Below are 20,660 nucleotides of genomic sequence, written 5' to 3' on the forward strand. Positions count from 1 at the left end.
GCTGGCGCATTCACGCTAGCGTTCGGCGCTTCGTCGTTTAGTGAATTTGCCCCCAAGTGCTTTTATACAGGTCATGGAACTCTGTGGTACTTTTTTGTGGATTGTTAACAGAGCCAGGACACCGGGAAAAAACCTGGTCGGCCCCGACCTGGGCCCCCGCCGTGCCAGACTCCTGACATTCAGTTTTTCCAACCGAGCATCGCCTTCGCGTCACAATAGGGTCCCTGGACAGCAGTCCCGGTGGGCCCCCCAGTCCGACCCAGAACAGAGCTGTGAACCCTCTATTTAGCTGATTTAGCGCTCTGTCCCTACCGTCTCCCGTTACTCCTAAGCATTCCCCCAAGTTTCAGAGATTTTCCACAATTTCGGATGATATTTGGGCAAAAGATCAGATCAGCAAGAGAGATGTGCACATGTACAGCATGAAATCTGTGGCTTTGCGATGGGTCGCGCACATGTGAATGCCGTCACTTCTGTGCCGCAGTATCCCCCGACCACGCAACTTGAACGTTTGACAGCTCTGCTTTTAATATCCTCATATTTGACAAAAGAAGGTATGTTATTTATTATAATACACAAGTAAGTAATGTGACGGAACTTGCATCATTGAGCACCGATTTTAACTAATGACAACACTAAGCATCATTTATGGGGATATAATGTACAGGATATTTTGGATCTTGTGTAATCAGGCCCAGATTTCTGGAAAGACCATCAAGGCCCGGGCCTAGGGCAGCAGGATTTTAGGGGGCGGCATGAAGCCCAACCATACCCACATTGGTTTGGACGCTCTGGGGCTGATCATGAGATACAATCGTTTTTAAAATTTGCCATGCTCCAATCCCCAGTGCTCACGACCAGGGGCGATCCTGCCCAATTTGCCACCCGAGGCGGCCCTTTATTTTTGCAGTCCCCCGCCTCCCCATCACACTCACCTTGAGAGCCGTACGGGGGTCGGGGGGTCCACGTCGCAGTTGCGCTCTCTGCACTAGTTTTCAACCAGGAAGTTCAGCTCTTAGTTACCAGGAGTGGCATTTTTGCTGCCCCTGGCAACCAGGGGGGCGCTTTCGCCTGAGGCGAGTGCCTCAACTGGCCTTATTGGCGGAACACCCCTGCTCACGACCGGATGATGAAAATTTGTGCATATGCACAAATGAAAGGGAGGGGACAGGGGTGACAGCAGCGGGGCTAGGGGCGTCCGCTATGTAAATCCAGCCTTATGTGTAATATGTATGTAAACATAAACGTACTGATTTATGAACATGGATGTGGAGTTATTTGTGGGGACATTGTCTGCAAATAAATTAATTTTACATTCACAAGTGATAATATTCCTTTCCCCATAAGTGAATTGTTTGCAGCTGAAAAACTCATTACATTGTTACCATCTACCTACCCCTCCCCATTGCACATGCACCACACTAGGGAAACGCTTCATGAAAGCAACACTATTCTAATTACTGATGGTTTTTATTATGTCTAGCGTTCTTCTATTACATCCACCCCAGCTCCTCCTCCTCCCCTGACCCTGGCTCTTCTGCTGCACTGGAACCAGAATGCGCTGAAAGAAACCAGAGCCTGCAGCTCGCAGAGTGACTAAGGAGTTAAGCAGAATAGCCGCTGCCGTGCATGCCGGGAAGTGCCTGAGTCTGGGTAATGTAGTTGTGCACAGGCAGGAAATGGCTGCTGCCTGCTCCGACTTCTGCTACTTCTCCCGTTCTGCTGCCACAATTAGCACTTTCTTTCTTTCGATGGCTCCATAGAATCGGTCAGGATTGCCAGGCTCTGTCCTACTGCCAAGGAAAGGTAAGGAATGGCTCCCTCTCATGCCTGTCAGTGAGTCCTTTTCTGGGCTATCTTTCCTCCCCTGCTCCCTGGGAACACAGCTGGGCTCGGTCCTTTTGTGCTGCAATTTCCTTTGCCTTAATTATGTCCGTTCTGTTCGGATGTCGTGTATGTCTCATTATTGTGGATTTTAGCCTATTTTTATGTATATTCTCATCGCCAGCAGCAGTGCTTCTTTGTGTCCCAGACATGATCAGTCATCCCTACAGCTGGACACTGGGTAGATAAACATTATCAGACTACAGAATATATTATAATATAAATATATATATATATATATATATATATATATATATATATATATATATATATATACAATCACAAATTAAAAGAAAATCACTCTACAGTTATACTAGTTGATCTTGAGGTTTTATAGTCAATGAGACATAATCATCTCTGGCAATACCCAGAGTTATGAGTCTGATAATATCATTACTTTCACTTTGCTGGGAATAAGCAATTGCACTTCTCTTATTCTTATTTCTGCTGTTTGTGATAGAACTACAATATCGTACAGGTTTGGGATTCCTTGTTCAGAAACATTGTATCCACAAAGCTCAGAGAAGTACATCTATTTTCAGCAGTTTATTAAAATGCTTTATTTTTTTCTCAGTAATATTAACACAGTACCTTGTACTTGATCCTAGCTAAACTACATGAATCATAGTAGCCTTACGGTATGGTGATCCAAGTTATGGAAAAGCTACTACCCCATTACCCAAGCATTCTGAATAATATATCCCATACCTGTATTTTGTACTTAGTTAAATAAAATTGTCACTGTACATTATTCTGATGTAACTGATATATAATGGATGATAATTACTTCAACTCTGGGTGTCTTGCTCTCTCCAGCTGATTTTTATTATTGAAATCTCACCATATCCTCTAAATAGCTTGCATCTGAGGGTACATATAACTAGTTCAGCATCAGGGTTGCAGAAAATATAGATTCCAGTCACATATAGGGCCCTCAGGAGGACCTCTATTAAACTATATATACAATGAATACTATACATTGCAAAGAAATCTGCTGATGTCATTATGCATACATAGTAAATTGTTATGGTTCAGCTGTAAATAGGAATTTATTTTTTACTGCAACAGTATTTGCCAGTCATATTCTGTGCCCCACTAGTGGGGAAATAGATGAAAGTACACAAATGGTTCAGAATGTGTACCAGAGTTTTCCTGCGCATCCCTCAGGGATATGATGGACTGTTATGTGACTGTAGATATTCAGGAGAGAATGTATTATGCAGAAGCTGGAAGATGTGCTCCTTGGCAGACAGAAAGTTTCTGAGCGTACTTATTTTAATTGATGAGTATTACTTAAGGTGATCAGTAGTCACCACACTTCATTCAAGATAATGTCTGAGCTGGCGAGTCTTCTAGTTCACTTGGCACTTATCATGAAATCGATAGACCTCATGTTTGCTGATTGTAATTTAAGAAGAGGGTAGTACTGTATTAGCAGTATAATAAATAAGAGAGTTAAAAACTGCCAGCTGGCAATGCAAGGGCCCATTTCCATGCAAAGGATTGCTTGCACTTAAGCTGGCCATAGATGCAAAGATTCGATAGTTCGAATCTTCGAACGATCGGACTTCCCCATCTCCTGACCTGCCATTAACCATTCAGATCAAATAAAGTAGAAAAGAACAGATCAGCTGATGTTCTGCCCCTGACAGCAATCGTATGAAAGTTATGTTCCGATAAAGCTGGTGACAGTCTCCCACTGAAAATCGTACGATCAGCAATACATGCAGAGGTATTATAGTCAGCCGACAGAAATTTTCTAACCTGTCTGATCGACCAAATGACCGATCTCTGTCAGACGAAAAATGTCGGGACTCGTATGATCGGATCTTTGGGTCTATGGCCAGCTTTAGGCCATCCACATACTGTAGATGCATCAGATTGCACAAATTAATTGCAATAGAAAGTAGAAGAAAAGTCAGTTGCTCCAAAGGAGAAATGTTTGGCCAATTCAGTTATTTAAGGGCTATTCATCTACAGATGTCATGATCTATGCAACATTTCAAGTGGTCTTTTTTTTTTTTAAATTGATTAGGCATCCTCTGTCCTCTTTACAAAAGCAGCTATCATAAACACTTTGACTGCAAGGCTTTCATTTTTCTTTCTGTTCATACTGTCTCCAATTTATCTTCCATTCTGCCTTCCAAATTCTGCCTGGTTGCTAGGGAAATAAGCTTTAACAGCTGGATAGCAGTCTTGTACTACTACTTTTTCAACTACTGGATAATATAGTAATCTTAATTTGCACACATTCCTGTTTGGCTAGCCTCAAAGTAGGGGTTTGTCATCTATTGCTCTCCAACTGTTTATGAACTACAACTCAGAAACCTGAAAGGATCAGTTTAGAAACCATTCTGTTCTCTGCCCTGGTAGGTCAAACTTTTGAAACAATTTAAGACAAGGAAGCTGATAACAGACCTGTCTTTGCTGGGGAACTAAGACTTTTGCAACATTGTTTAAAAAGTAACAGCCAGGAGTTAAAGGGGTTGTTCATCTTTAACTTAACTTTTACTATGATTCAGAGAGTGATATTCGGAGAAAATGTGCCCATTTGTTTTCATTTTTATTTGTGGGTTTTGAGTTAATTAGCTTTTTATTCAGCAACTTCCCAGTTTGCAATTTCATCAATCGGGTTGCTAGGGTCCAAATGACCCTAGCAACGATGCATTGATTTGAATAAGAGACTGCAATAGGACAGGTCTGAATAGTAAGATGAGTAATAAAAAGTAGCAATAACAATAAATGTGTAGTCTTACAGAGCATTTGTGTTTTAGATGGGGTCAGTGACTGTCAGAAGAAGATGGCAAATAATTCAAAAACTATAAACAAGAAAAAATTAAGTCCACTTGAAAAGTTGCTTATCGTTATTGTTCTATAGTGTAAAAAAATTTAACTTAAAGGTGAACCACCCCTTTAAAAAATTGGGTACATGCATATTGGAAAGATGCATCTACCTGGACTAAGCTTACTTCTTGGTGTAGTTTTGATATATGCACAGAAATACACTCCTCTCCCTCTTAAATTAAAACACGTATTTATAAAGCGCAAACATATTCTGCAGCACTGTACAATAAATGGATGTAATCATTGGTTACTTAAAAACAATAGCCAGTACAACTGGCAAAGAGGGCCCTGTCCAAAAGAGCTTACAGTCGCATGAAGACTTAAGATAGGAATTGTTTCATGGCCATGGCTAATGCAGATATTAAGCCTTTAGGTGATAATTGTTTTTGTGTGCTACAGGGGTGTAACTACAGAGGAAACAGACCCTGCCACTAGGGGGTATAGTGGGGCCCACGAGGCCCTAATTAAAAGCAATTTCAACATATATTGGTAAAACAGGACAATCTCTGGATATGTCCGGGGCACTAAAATTAATTTGCTCTGGGGCCCAGTAACATCCTGTTTCGTCATAACCACCGTGTTGGCAGTATTTTTCTCTATACTTTAAATACTGTCAAACTAAGTTCACTTCAGAAAACAAGTCTGTAGTTTCCACAATGAGTCAATTTGCTCTATCTTTTTTTAGAGCTATATGGTGCTACTACAGTAGCCACAGTTTATGGTAATTGTAATTTTATGATAAATGTATTTGTAGAATCAAGCAAGAGAGCAGTTCCGACTCAAAGGTATGCAGGTAAGTTTAGAAGGATTGTTCTTTTACATATAATACGCTATAGCAGGTTTATGCATCCTACAAGGATTTTACAGGGTTCCTTCATGTGTTGTAGAGTTAGAAACCTACAACTTATTGGATAATGTTTTCAGAATTGTAGGTCTGCTATATTGAAACTTTGGGCACCACAATGTATTCTGAAAAGTACTAAAATAGTTTTTTGGATTATTAGTCTCCCTCTCTTATTAATCTCCCTATTCTTTATTCTTCATAGACCTAGCATGTAACTGAAATGGTTGTTTGGGGCAAGTAACCAAAAAAAACATTACATTTTGCTGCCCAGTTGCTCTAGATTTACTTCTACTAGATATACCATGACCTGAATAAATGGAAATCTTCATAGACATTTTTCTGTTCTCCATATTGATATTGGTTATTATGTTATTCAGCCTCTCTCTTCGTCCATTCTGATTTCTTGACAGTTTGTGGTTGTTAATCTCTATCAACAAGTCAGCAAATTATATTCTGTTTACTGATGCAGCACAAAAAAAGTAAATAATTAAAAAACAAAAAACAAAAGGAGGACTGCAGATTGTATTCTGTCTACACCAGGGTTGTAAAAGTGAAAGCTTATGTGCCAGTGATTTTTATGCCCCCCAGTTGTTTAAGGCCTATATACCGAGTTTATTTTAAGATGCGCTACTCCATAAAGTCCTCACAATGAAGTAAAGTGTCACTTTGGCTTAGGTAAATTCTTTTCATTGCACGGTATTCATCTTCTCTTACATTTTCTTGAATAAACTGACACAGAAGGATTTCTAACCAGTTATAAGCAGCTGTTTTCTAACCTATCCCAGAATCACATGCCAGCTTTATCATGACAAAGCCTAGGGAATCTAATGGATGTTTCCTCTCGTTCTTTAATACACTGGGTAATATCCAATAAATACAGGAACATGTCAAATAGATCAGCAGGTTTAATCTTTCCTAGCTAAACATAATAGTCAGCAAAAAGCAAAAAAAAAAACTAAAAAAGAAAAGCTAAAAACTCTTAGTTGATTAAAAACTGAGGCACTAAAGCAGTTTGTTAGAAAGCTGATAATGGATTGTGGATTTATGAATGAGCTCAGCTCTTAGTAATATTTCATGAGCTTTCTATACTTTCAGAGGATTTGCGCCACAGTGCTGAGGTGTTGATTTCATTAGCTTGAAACACAATATTCACTCACAAGGTTATTATGGAAACAAGTTTGCCCATGCCCGGTTTTTAAAACACACCTACCTTAAATCACACCTATGTTATCACAAGTGAAAAATTATTGTAGGCAATAATGAATAATATATAGTATTGGTTTTACTTTGGGCTGTAATATTATATTGTCTTCAAAAATGGCCCTATAAATTTGCTACTGTCCCTGTTTGTTTCAAATGAAGGGTGGGCGTGTCCTAATAGTTCCTGCAGAAGCACAGTAGGCAGGGTTAGCCAATCACAACCCTGCAGTCACACAAGCAAAGACAGCCTTCCGTTCCCTATTAGGTCAGCCTACAGTGCAGTGTGCGCCATGAATTCTGCCGGCTCCCCTGCAAACCCAGAGAATTCAGCCAGCAGGAAGTGGAACAGAAGGGTGGGACTAGTAGAGTGTTTGATTCAATTTTAAATCAATCCAAAGCATATTCCTTCAATATTTAAAAGATTATAATACCCTGGCACATTCTTGGTTTTCACACAATGCAGTGTAGGGCAGGCAGTGCATGGCAGGCACAGACCGAGTAGAGCAGGAGACAGGGATACCTATAAGCCTCCCACTGAATATTTACTTGTCTGCTTTGCCCCAGTTTGTCCGGGTTGAGAATTTGATGTGGAGACTGGTGAATACTGCTGTACTGTATTATAGTATATTCACCAGGCCCTTTTTTGCTGGGCCGAATCGCATGGCTCCCACCACGTTCTCCATGTTAGAAATTTTCATCTCAAATTCATTAAGACTGCACACTTTATTTGCAGAAGCACTCCTATTGGCTTCTGTTAAAACTGCGATAATTGGAGAGGTGGAGGAGGCACATATTTTTGCCTGCTGGCTCAATTTTTTTTCTCTGCTTGCCACTTTTTTTTGTGTGTGTGTGTGTGTGTGTGTGTGGGGGCATTGTGTATTGTGAAGCCTGCCATCAATAAAAAGGTATAAAACCTAAAAAACATAGCAGCTAAAGCATGATTTTTGTGCTGGCTGTGATTTATTGGTTGTTTTGTATGTAATTTGTGTGTTTATTGTACGCCCATGTATAGTACAGCACTGCTGAATATGTTTGTGCTTTATAATTACATGTTAATAAAGGGACATTATTACAATTCATTTTTGTGTTTAGAAGATAAAATGGCTAATTTGCAGACATAGCTGCTAAATTATACTTGTGCAAATTAGCTTTTAAATATTGTATACATTGTGGATGTGGATCAGACTTATGTTGAAGGCAGCTATGGAGCCTGCATTATTAATAAATTATAAACAAGTAATGTTGGGTAAATGTAGAAAATATAAAGTTAAAGTATGTAAATATGTAAAGTATTATATCAAATTACATTCTGGATGTTCTCTTTCCAGTTCCCTAATTGAAACTAGAGCAGAAGAGCAAGTTCGCCATTCATCAGACGGGAAGGTCTCTTGGTTTATCATGGCTGAAAATATTGAGGATAAACTCAATGATCTTGATGTCAGGCCAAAGAGCAGCCGCAGTCGAAGTGCAGACAGAAAAGATGGGTATGTCTGGAGTGGCAAGAAACTTTCTTGGTTGAATAAGAGTGCACACTCATCTGATGGGGATGCCATAAATGTGCTAGAAGATGAGGATTGTTCCTCTCGAAGCCAAGAAAGAAAGCACAGCTGCACTTCTATTGAACTTGATTTGGATCGATGTGGACATAAAATGTTAGGGCGGTCTCTGAAACAAAAGTTGCAGGATGCTGTGGGACAGTGTTTTCCCATCAAAACTTGCAGCAATCGACACGCCTCTGCTCTGACTTCCAAACGAAAAATTCACATAAGTGAGTTGATGCTAGACAAGTGCCCCTTTCCCCCCAAGTCAGATCTGGCTTATCGATGGCATTTAATTAAAAGACACACAGCACCAGTGAGTCAGAGTAAGGAGGAAAGGGTAATCAATGATGGCTTCGATCTTGATGGCAAGGAAATCCAGGTTCAAGACCAGAATTCCGATGGTGGTGCGGACTGTTTGTTAGATGGACATGCCACATCTTGTATAGTGAACATTGGTAATGTAGAATCACTTGCTACCAAAGGTGCTAGAAGCATCAAGGAGGACAGTGACCTTGATTCAGATGATGAAGCTGTCACATTGTGTTCTAGTTCCAGAAAAAGGTACAAGCCAAAGTGGGAAACAGATGATGAGAGCTTTCAGGCAGAAACTCCTCCAAAATACCATACCCAGATTGACTATGTCCATTGTCTTGTCCCAGACCTCTTTCAGATCAATAACAATCCATGTTATTGGGGCGTAATGGATAGGTATGCAGCAGAGGCTCTCTTGGAAGGGAAACCAGAGGGCACTTTTTTACTTCGAGATTCTGCACAAGAAGATTATTTGTTTTCTGTTAGTTTCAGACGCTACAGTCGCTCATTACATGCTCGGATTGAACAATGGAATCACAATTTTAGTTTTGATGCTCATGATCCATGTGTATTTCATGCTCCCAATGTTACTGGCTTGTTAGAACATTATAAAGACCCAAGCTCTTGTATGTTCTTTGAACCTCTCCTTTCTAGCCCTTTAAACAGAACTTTTCCCTTTACCCTTCAGCACATATGCAGAGCTGCCATCTGTAGCTGTACAAGTTATGATGGGATTGATGCTCTCCCCGTCCCTTCTTCCATGAAACTGTATTTAAAGGAGTACCACTATAAGTCCAAAGTGCGGGTTCGGCGAGTGGATGTACCAGAACAACGAAACACGAAACGATTTTAGAGCTTTCATAAGCAAATAACACGATGTATAAGAATATATTATCTTCATTTTTTTAACCCAACCCTGTTGCCAAGGTAGCCTGTGAATGCTGGCTTCCAAAATAGCAAATGGGTTTATTAAATACATTTCTCGGCCTTGATGGAACTCTGCTTTGCAGTGGTCTTCCCATAATCCTTTGTAACTGCTACCTTATTTTAATACTGAACTCTTATTTACCTGAATGGTAGTTAATATGTTACTCAAAACTGAAACCCTTTTTAGAGAGAGGGACATGCAAAATATATTGTTCGTGTCTTTGTTAGCAAATGTATAGATTATGAAAGACACTGTCTTAGTTAGTTACCTTAGTTTACAAATCGGACTTGTTAAGAAGCTGTTTTGCACTGTCCATACAATGTTCTTTTCCAATACCTATGCACTTTAATTTCCAGTATCCACAGTTTCTATACATGGTGATGCATCAACACAATAGCAGTGTATAACATATAGTTTTCCAAAGCAGAACAAAATAAATAATCTCAACATATTTGTGTTTCCTGACAATTCATCTTGTTACTGGAAATTATTATGGATTTTTTTCCAGCTCCTTTTGTGATTTTTGAAAAAACACAAATTTTATTTACACAAAATGTGTAATTATTGTTTTGTTTATATAAGAAAGAAGCTGCTGCAAAATGTCCTTGGCACAGATTTGCTAACATTCAGAAAACTCTTTTTCAGAAAATGTCTTTTTCCCCCAAAATTTTCAGTCCTGAGCATGGATTATAATTTACCCCTCCATCAGGGCAGAAGAGCAAAACCCAGACACAAATTTGAAAAATTGTAAGAAAATTAATAGTGTGAAAAAAAAACAAAAAACCACAAGGAAAATTGCCATTATTGCTCAGATTCCTAAGGGGAAAAAATCAGCATAAAAGTTTTTCATGAAAAAAAATGCAGAGGAACTTGGCATAACAAGGATGAGGTTTGTAGCTGGCTTATTAAAAGGATTCTGTCATGGTTTTTATGGTTTACTTTTTATTTCTAAATTACACTCTTTACATTTCAAACAATTCACTCTACCATTTAAAATGTTATTCTTTAACCAACAAATGTATTTTACTTTAGCTATAATATTGGAATGGGGGCAGCTATCTCAGTGCATTGAGCCTGATTCTGAGCTTTGAGAAGTAGTCGGCACTTCAGGATGGAACTGCTTTGAGTCAACTATTTTGTCTCCCCTTCGCATTGCATTTCACCACAACCCAAGTCATGCTTCCTACCCCACATAGTGGTAGACATGAGAATAGCACCCAAGCTGGAAAAACTACTTTTTCTACTTTTTATCAATGCAAACTAATCCTTCAGCAGAGGTGTCAGCTGCTTTCTGGTTATCTGCCATTGTTCTGTTGAGGGGGGGAGGGGTGATATCACACCAACTTGCAGCGTAGCAGTAAAGAGTGACTGAGGTTTATCAGAGCACAAGTCACATGGTTTGGAGTCACCTGGGAAATGGACATCATGTCTAGCCCCTTGCCAATTTTTCAAATTAAATAAAAATCTGTTTGCTCTTTTAAAAAAAAATTCAGTGCAGAATTCTACTGGAGCAACACTATTAACTGATGCATTTTAAAGTAGAAGGAAAGTGATATTGCACTTGGGGGTGCCAAATTTTAAGCACCCCCAAGTGATTGTATTGACTTACCTGAAACCCCGGGCCGGTGCTCCTATCAGCAGAAAACTGCACCGGCCTGGGGTTATACCAGTGAGCATCACAGATCGATCCACTTCCGTCTTCCTCGGATCCCTAATATGCAAATGAAGATTTTAGTTTAGGATTTAGGACAAATCTATAAAAAGTGGATTGTGTGCATTCCTAAAACTATGTAGCCTTCCTCTACTAACGTATGCAGTTATGCTAAAAATATTCTTCATTTAATGAAGATGAACCTAATCCTAGGTTTTTTTTATAGCACAGTTCATCCAGTCCTCTGCTCTTCAACCCATCATTCTCTGTGGGACAGAGCTGTAGAATTTAACTTAGGGCAGAATAATAGTTTAATGATTTATAAAACGCCCACATGTTATAATAATGTCTAAAGGAAGGAATAATTAAAAAATGCTTATCTAATTTTATAGCTCCAACTCCTTCTTCAATATTATATGTGAGAAAAGCAGCAGTTGTGAAGAACTTTTTGACATGGGCTCATTCAATTGGCTTTTGTTAAAAAAAAAATGCATAAACACTATCTCAATTTCCAAATATAAATAAAAATGTTTCACTCAGACATACCTAATTCCACAGATTGAAAGGAAACCATGATATGATCTCTGTTCTCTGGGACCAGTCCCCCACCCTTTTAGGCGCACAATGTAATGCTCTCAACTTGTTCCATTGTGAAGTGATAGATTCTGGGACCGAAGTCCCTCTGCTATCCAAAAGAAAAAAAAATATGTGCACAAAATTTATCACTTAACAATAGACCAAGGTGAGAAAAGGGTTGCATTACACTGTGAGCATAGGGAGGATGGAGAACTGGTACCAGTGAGCATGGATCCTCACTGGTTTCCTTTCAGTTTGTGGAATCAGGTATATCTGCGTAAAAAAAAATAATAATATATAAATATATAGATTTATATTTATGTAGATTTATTTTTGCAAGTTCAGATAGTGTTTATTTGCCTTTTCTACATAAAACCAACTGAATAACCTCATTTCAAAGGAGTAGTCATATTTTCCATCTAAAGTACAAGAGGGTTGTGGGAGCATTCTAGGGGCTTAATAAAATATTGTGGGAATGCTATTGATCTGCATGGCCCATGCTTTTCTAATTATGATTTATTTGCTGTGAATTTTTATAGTTGAGAGGCCTCCAAGACCAATGCACATTTATAAAGACATTAATTTGGGAGGTGCTGTAACCCCATGGTGTTATGACATGCATCAATTAAAAAGCCTCAGGAGGGAGGATCAGCCACTTTTCACAAGATAAAGCAACCAGACAAGAGGTGCCAACCTATAAACAAATAACCAGAGGCATTTTCTTGGGAACTTATGGGGTTTGCCTTGACATGGATGTAGTGCACCCATGTAGTATCATGAATCTGTTTTTTTAAAAAAACAAAAACATTTCTTTTAAATGGTATGCACCTGCAAATAATGAATTACTTACTACATGGGTCCTATCTGAAAAAGACATGAATCACATAACATGAAGGAATTATGTTGTTTATACCACTGCAAGACACCGCATTCAGTAAAGTGCTGTAAGAAGTCACTTGTATGACAGGGCACTCTGGGAAATATATTGTACCTTGCTGGGCATTTTTATGAACAGAATGCTTTGTGCTCCTTTCATATATTAGCCTAATATATATCAGTGGGTGTATGCGACTGAGATCTAGATCCAGACTGTAATAATGCATTGTCTTAACATTGTCACATATAGTTATTCAAAAGCATGTCACTTTGGCAGTAATGCAATAAAATTAACAAAGTTTGACCGTTTCCAAGCCTTTATAAACCTTTTGTCTAATAACACTAGACCAATAAAATAAAAACATTTGTCATTCTGGGCTTCTAGACCTTAATTTTGCCCATGCTGCCTCAAAACCAAGTATACAGCTCCGAATTACAGAAAAGCTGTCTCCCATAGACTCCATTTTTTGTTTACATGATTTTATAGTAGACAATGTATGACGATCCAAATTAAGGAAAGATCCGTTATCCAGAAAACCCCAGATCCCAAGCATTCTGGATAACAGGTCCCATACCTGTATCTTGTTTCATCAGGGATCAGGTGATCATAGCATGGTTTTGACAACTGTCAAATAATCCACATAGAAAGTACCTATCCCTTTACAATACATTATTACAGGCTGTAATTCCTTTGCAATGAAATGTTATTTTAGGATGATAGAGAGGTGCCTAAAACTAGTTCTGCCACCTTTCACTGGCGTCAGTGGAAACTGCCTGTTACCGCTGGTGCAGGTAGTTCACAGTCCGCGCATTAGAGAATTTTTAGTCCATTTTTTCTCTACTACCAATGTCGGCTAGTAAAAACACTTGGAGAAAAACCCTATAGCACTTATATATGTATTTGTAAAAGGATAAATGATGCCGCCTACCTGATTATGGTACCCCGTGTTGCTACACATTAAGAGCACTGAAAGAGTGCCTCGATTACGTGTACCTTGGTTCCTTTATTCACAACAGAAATGTATTCTCAAGGATGAGGCTCAATGAATTTGACTGGGATGCAATCTATAAATGAAATCCTATAGTCCAAAAGAAGGAAATGCACAGTGTCCCAGAGCAATGGATTTATTGATCCAGTGAGCAATTCTTTCCTGAATTTAAACCTATTAAGCAATTGTGGCTTTTAAGAATGATGTCTTTGTTTAATGATTTTAAAAGGAGTTGCAGCTGTTGTCCATCAGAGAGGAAACAAGTCTGGCTTACGTCACAAGCCTTGTCTCAGACAAGATGTCTCTGAATGATTTCTAAAAAGTGGAAGCATTGCATTTCTTGGATCCTTCTTTTAGCTAGAGACAAAATCAGTCCTTTATTAATTGGCATCATTTTGATGTTTACTGCAAAGTGCAGAATCCTGATGATATGAAAGAGTACAGATCAGGGGTGGGCTGTCTATAGCCTCCATGACAGTGGCGCAGCTATAGAGGAAGCAGATCCTGCAGTCGAAGGGGGGCTCCAGACTGCACAGTCTGCTTCCTCTATAGCTAAGAAGAGCCCCCTCTTACCTGCAGCAAGTCGGCACGAGGTGGTGAGTGGGTGGAGGCAGGGTGTGAAGTTGGCGGGAGGGTTTGCATAATGGAAATCGGAGTACGCTGGGCCCCTCTGAAGATCTTTTTGCAGAAGGGCCCGGTGCACTCTAGTTACGCCACTGCTCCATGATGTTAAAATAACCTCAAGACCAATCCTTTGTTGCTGGGTATCATAGTATATCATCATAGTATATCTTATCAAGTGCAATGCAGACATCAGGATTATAGTGTAAAATATTTGCTCACCAACCCATTCACTGTTGCTCCCAATTGCTTTAAAGTAGGTGTTTATTTTTTAATTCCTGGATTGAAGGCACGCTTTAGATGCAGAAAAACCATGAGTGTTGCCAAACAGAACTGCCTGTAGGCTGACAATCCACATTGAGTCTACCAATAGCCATTCACAGCCCAAAATCGGCAACCCCTAGCAAATTTACTTAATTTGCTCTCCCACTCTCTTTTCACATTGGAATGTGTGTCACGGGTAACAAAAGTTCAGAGACCCCTACTGTAAATGCTGGAAAATGGCAGCTTTCTCCAGCTGAGTTCAAGAGTTGAATTATTTGTAGTTCTGCAGGAACCAGAGTCCAAAAATTGCCTATACTTGGAACAAAGTAACAAAATGACTTTGAAAACTACTAGAAGCTGAATCGCTTTTTCTAAATTACAGATTTGCAGCCTGATATTTTTTCTCTTTAGTGTGCTTTAAACTACAGTTTTTAGCATGCTCAAGATAGCGGAGAATTGTGAAGATTGTGTAAGGGGGTCTTTTGGCCACAAAATTACTTCAATAAAAATACATTAAACACAAAACACAAACACTTTCATTAGGCTAAAAGAGTTACATACATTTGCAAGTAGTCTAATCAGCTTTCAAGGGGTTGTTCACATTTGAGATATTATCATCTGATGATGTAGACTGTAGAGAATGATATTCTGAGATAATTTGCAATGGTTTTTATTTTTTGTGGTTTTTGCATTATTTAGCTTTTTATTCAGCAGCTCTCCAGATTGCAATTCCAGCAATCTGGTTGCTAGGGTCCAAATTACTCTAGCAACAATGCAATAATTGAATAAGAGACTGGAATACTAATAGGGGAGGGTCTGCGTAGAAAGATGAGTAATAACATGTAGCCGTACAGAGCACTTGTTTCTTAGAAGGGTTCAGTGAATCCCATTTGAGAGCTGGAAAGAGTCAAAAGAAGAAGGCAAATAATTGAAAAACTATTAAAAAATGAATACAAATTGAACAGTTGTTTAGGACTGACCAGTGATTTCTATAACATATCAAAAGTTAACGTTAAGGTGAGCCACCCCTTTAATGCCATGGATTTCCAACCTCTACCCCTTCATTAACAAACTATAACTTCTACGATGCTTGTTAGTGCATTTAGTTCTCAGCAATTGCTGAGGCCCCAGGTTGAATATTACTGATTTACCCAGTTGAGGAGGGTGACATTTGTGAATGGGGAGGCTACCAAAATTTCTTTCCATGAGAAAACTTTTAAACTTATATATTTAAAATGCTCTGTGCATTCACAAACTATAGTTTGCATTACTACTTGTACAAACAATAGAAAATTATACTTGGTGCTTTATAAATACAGGTATGGGACCTGTTTCCAGAGTGCTTGGGACCTGGGGGTTTCCGGATAACAGATCTTTCCGTAATTTGGATCTTCATACCTTAAGGGCCAGATTTATCAAGGGTCAAATTGAAAATTCAAATTTTCGAGTTTTTTTATGGTCAAAACTGTCAAATTCAACTATGGAGTTATTCAAATTCGATTTAAGTTGTTTTACAAAATTTCGGGTTGATTCTATTCATCCGAGTTTTGAAAATTCTATTTTTTTAATACATTTCGATTGATTTAATAAATAATACTTTTTGATTATATTAATAAATTTCGATTGATTTAATAAATAATACATTACGTTTTGTTTGTTATACGACTTAGGGTCCAGAAATTTAAATAAATGTGCAGTGTCTGCTGTTTTAAATGTGCATGTGTTGTCAGAAAGCTCAAATTTCCTGGTGTAGCGTATACCCCAGTGGGGTTGTTAGTTGGCAGTACAGGTTTATCCAGAATCTTGTAACCTGGGGTTTTCCAGATAATGGATCTTTCCATAATTTGGATATTCATACATTAGGACTACTTGAAAATGAATGTAAAGATTAAATAAAACCAGTAGGCTGGATTTACCTCCAGTAAGGATTAAGAATATCCTAGTTGGGGTCAAGTACAAGACATTGTTTTATTATTACAGAAAAAAAAGGATTACTTGGATAAAATTGAGTACATGGGAGACGGCTTTCTGTAATTCTGATCTTTCTGGATAACGGGTTTCCAGATAAGTGCAGTATGGAGAATACAAGGAACATAGGAGAATCAGTGGAGCAGTTTCACATCTGCTTCAGGGCTATACTTACAGATATGACAGACCGTTGTCTGTTTCTAATAAGTACGGAAGCCAACAGATATCTTCCATAGACTCATTGAATGTTCTTTCTCTTTCAATTGTTTTACAGGAAAGATAAATAGCCTCTGCAATTATTTATTTATGAACCACTTCCATTAGGATGATAAATCAAATTATCAGCTTCCTGGCTTGCCACTGCTCCACTCGTTTTTATAGATCAAGTAATGTAATGACAATTTCCTTCCTGTGAAACAGTGACCTTTAGAGACCTTGCCATTGCAAATGTAGGCAGATTTCCTTTCACCTCACAGCAGGCTCATGTTATTTTTCTTTCTGACAATCCTATCTCTAATAATCCATAGAGACAAAGCACTTCTATATTTCTATAAGCTTTAAAACATTTTAATATTCTGAAGAACATTGACATTTGCATTTGATATGGAACAGAGATATAGAAACATCCATGTAATAGCTTGGTATTCTATTTCATGATTAAACTGTTTTCAGGAGATAACAGCTATGTTTCTATGATTGACATAAGAATTGTAGAACATTATGGTTTGAATTGTTTGTAAGCAATTGATACAGTTTATAAAATTACTCTTGCACTTTTTTCCCTATGAAGTTAGAGCACATTGAGCACAGATGCTATGGGTAGGTATTCCTTCACCTTGGCAGGCAGGACAGAATAAGTAAAACTACTCCTCCCTTTATATAAGTTGAAGTTCGCCTCAACTCCTCAGTTGCTTTACTGTCCTGTGGGGGGAGAGAACAGGAAAAATAAATAAATACAATTCATTTTATTTTATGTGATTTGATTTCTGCACAGCACCTTCTTGCTTCAGGTCTGCAACTGTGCTACGACTAACCCTGATTTCATGTTCTGACAGTCTGCATCACTTCTCAGGACTGGCTTGGCTTATAAAGGATACAATGTGACTTTAATGAACAGCCGCCTCTTAGAGCCAGGGACTCAGGTACCCACTATGGAGTCAGAGCAGGTATGTGTTGTCACAGAGACTGTATGTAGCCAGGGGATAATAAGTGCGCATGCCATTACCATACACTTCAAAAACAAAGAGAAGTTCCAGTCAAAGCAACTTTGCGTCTGATGTCACTTCCATCCACTCCCCACTTGTTTAGGAATACTTCATCTATGTGCCTGTCTTTACTTCCACGTACTTGATACCTGGAAACAGAACACTGCAATTGACATCACTCGTCTCGACTTTCATACAGCACTTTCTGCACAGAAATAATGCAACTGGCTTGCATTACAGCTATAGAAATAATAAAATAGTGCAACTGGCTTGCATTACAGGGACTGACCAGTACACACTATCTATTTTACACTGTTGTGCAACCCCCCTTGTGTGGCCCCCCACATAAAAGTCTGCCTGCTGTGTCTGCTTACCTTGTGTAAACTTTAAAGGTATCAGTACAGCGAGTAACTGGCCCCTGCATTGTTTACACCTCAAATTCAGATAGTAATCCAGTGTATTGTTCACACATGTAATCCCCCTGCATTATTCACATTTGTAATACCTCTATTGTTCACACCCCTAAAGCCATGTACTGTTCACACCTCAGACCCAGATTGAAACTGCCCACATTGTTCACCTGTTAACACTCATTCAAACTGCTGAAGGGGAACCAGCACTGTGTCATTGTACGTAGTACATCTTAGAGTGGTCCTGATAGGTTTCCCTGTCTCCTGCTCTGTTCTGCTTTCCCTTTGTGTGCCATACTCTGTCTGCCCTACTCTGCCTGTATGTGCGATACTCTGCCTGCCCTATGCTCCCTGTGTGTGCCATACCCTGTCTGTAGTATGCTCTATGTGTGTGCCATACTATGCCTGTCCTATGCTCCATGTGTGTGCCATATTCTGCCTGTACTGTGTTTCTTGGGTGTGCCATACTCTGCCTGTCCTATGCTCCCTGTGTGTGCCATACTATGCATATCCTATGCTCCCTGTGTGTGTGCCATACTCTGCCTGTCCTATGCTCCTTGGCTGTGCCATACTCTGCCTGTCCTATGCTCCCAGTGTGTGCCATACTATGCCTGCCCTATTCTCCTTGGGTGTACCATACTCTGCATGTCCTATGCCTGCCCTATTCTCCTTGGGTGTTCCATACTTTGCCTTCCCTATGCTCCCTGTGTGTGCCATACTTTGCCTGTGTGTGCTCTGCTCTGCCTATGGAATATAAGCCTTGTATTTGTTATGGGGGTTTATTAGCATTTGAAAATTATTGTTAGGGGCCCTTAAGGTCCAAAATCCCCCTATCAAGAATATGACTGACTATGTTTTCACATATCTGTTATCAAAACCATAATTTGGACTGTGGCAGGGAGTAAGGGCTTGAATTCACAAAGTCTCTGAGTACCTGCTGGTCTATCACTACAAAAGTTTATTTTAGTCAGGAAGAAACACTGATAAGGAAAGTAACAAGGATTATGACTAGGAGTTAAAGGAGAAGGAAAGGCTTGCAGCACTTGGTGGTGCCAAATGTTAGGCACCCAAGTGATTGTAGTTACTTATCTGAAACTCCTGACCGGTGCTCCTATCAGAAGAAAACTGCACCAGCCCGGGGTTATATCAGTGACAAACGCATGCGTGGAGGAGGAATACTGAAGAAGATCTCTCCTTGGTGCTCAATGGTATAACACTGGGCCGGTGCCGTTTTCTGCTGATAAGAGCACTGGCCCGGGGTTTCAGTTAAAGGAAAACTATACCCCCCAAACAATGTAGGTCTCTATTAAAAGATACTGAGTAAAACAGCTCATGTGTAAAACCCTGCTTCATGTAAATGAACCATTATCATAATAATATACTTTTTTAGTAGTATGTGCCATTGGGTAATCATAAATAGAAAATTGCCATTTTAAAAAATAAGGGCCGCCCCCTGAGATCGTAAGATTCACTGTGTACACATACAAACCACATGTAAGGTCACATGAGCCAATTAACAGACAGAGTTCTGCCTTTTGCTTCCTCACTTCTTCCTGTTACAGTTAGTGTTGTAGTATTTCTGGTCAGGTGATCTCTGAGGCAGCACAGATAGAGTCACGAAATGGTGGTTCAAGGCAAAAGATGTAAAAGGGCAATATTTATGTAACTATATATTCCAGTTTGGTAAGATTCTTTAATATGTCATTCAATTTGATATAAACTATCTGTTGCTTAAGTATTCATTTTGGGGGTATAGTTTTCCTTTAAGAAACTACAATCACTTGGGGGGGGCCTAACTTTTGGCACCCCCAAGTGCTGCAAGTCTTTACTTCTCCTTTAAGTATGACAAGGGTTAAGCATTTCAGCATTAATGTTACACTGTGGGGGGGGGGGGGCAAGACCTCTGTGACAGTCACATGCACAACCTAAACCAATAAGTGACTGGTGCATGGCTGTATGAAGTGCAGACTAATTGGACTTGACTATTTACAGACAGAACCAAGGCAAAATATGCATCTGCCTTATATTTTAAACCTTTTAATTTCATTAATAATAACATTTACAGAGGACAAACAGTTATTTTTGGGAACATCAGGACAAAAGTATGGTATACAATCTTAGAAACAAAATCAGGGAAAACACCCACTTAAATGCATTATACCTTTTTAAAAGAATATACTTCAGGATATACTTCCTTTTCCTCTAAACTTAAATTTACCCGGTCTCTTTTGTTCCAAACCATCCCTTAACCACTACCCACTCCACCCCTAACTTGTGAAAATAGACTCATCTGTATCCTAGTAATTCAGGTTTTTCTTGTACTGCAGTGACATCTTGCAGTTTTGTAATGTAATTGGGAAGTAAATGATGTAACATTCTTTAAAATAAGTCACCAAGGACAGGTGAGCTGTTTTGTAACTAGCTGTGTTACAGCAGACCCGATGCCACCCCAGTCACCCTAACCCACTCCAAGCTTATCTCTCCAGTGTTCTGAGCCGATCGAAGGGGGTTGCATTGCTTTTGTAGAGAGTACAATTTAATTGACAA

General features: G+C 39.2%; 1 protein-coding gene across 1 annotated transcript; it reads left to right on the plus strand.

The window, feature by feature from the left end:
* The first annotated feature begins 1,379 nt into the window (after positions 1-1,379).
* Positions 1,380-10,004, plus strand: socs4.L (suppressor of cytokine signaling 4 L homeolog). The gene is made up of 2 exons (XM_018230528.2): positions 1,380-1,806; positions 8,101-10,004. The coding sequence occupies exon 2, from the start codon at positions 8,171-8,173 to the stop codon at positions 9,476-9,478; it is 1,308 nt and encodes a 435-aa protein (XP_018086017.1). The 5' UTR covers positions 1,380-1,806; positions 8,101-8,170; the 3' UTR covers positions 9,479-10,004.
* The last annotated feature ends 10,656 nt before the right edge of the window (positions 10,005-20,660 follow it).

The sequence above is a fragment of the Xenopus laevis genome, chromosome 8L (assembly GCF_017654675.1).
Source record: "Xenopus laevis strain J_2021 chromosome 8L, Xenopus_laevis_v10.1, whole genome shotgun sequence".
Lineage (NCBI taxonomy): Eukaryota > Metazoa > Chordata > Amphibia > Anura > Pipidae > Xenopus > Xenopus laevis.

Excerpts from the sequence above, each read along its gene's own strand:
- socs4.L (XM_018230528.2), top strand. The coding sequence starts at position 8,171 with ATGGCTGAAAATATTGAGGATAAACTCAATGATCTTGATGTCAGGCCA.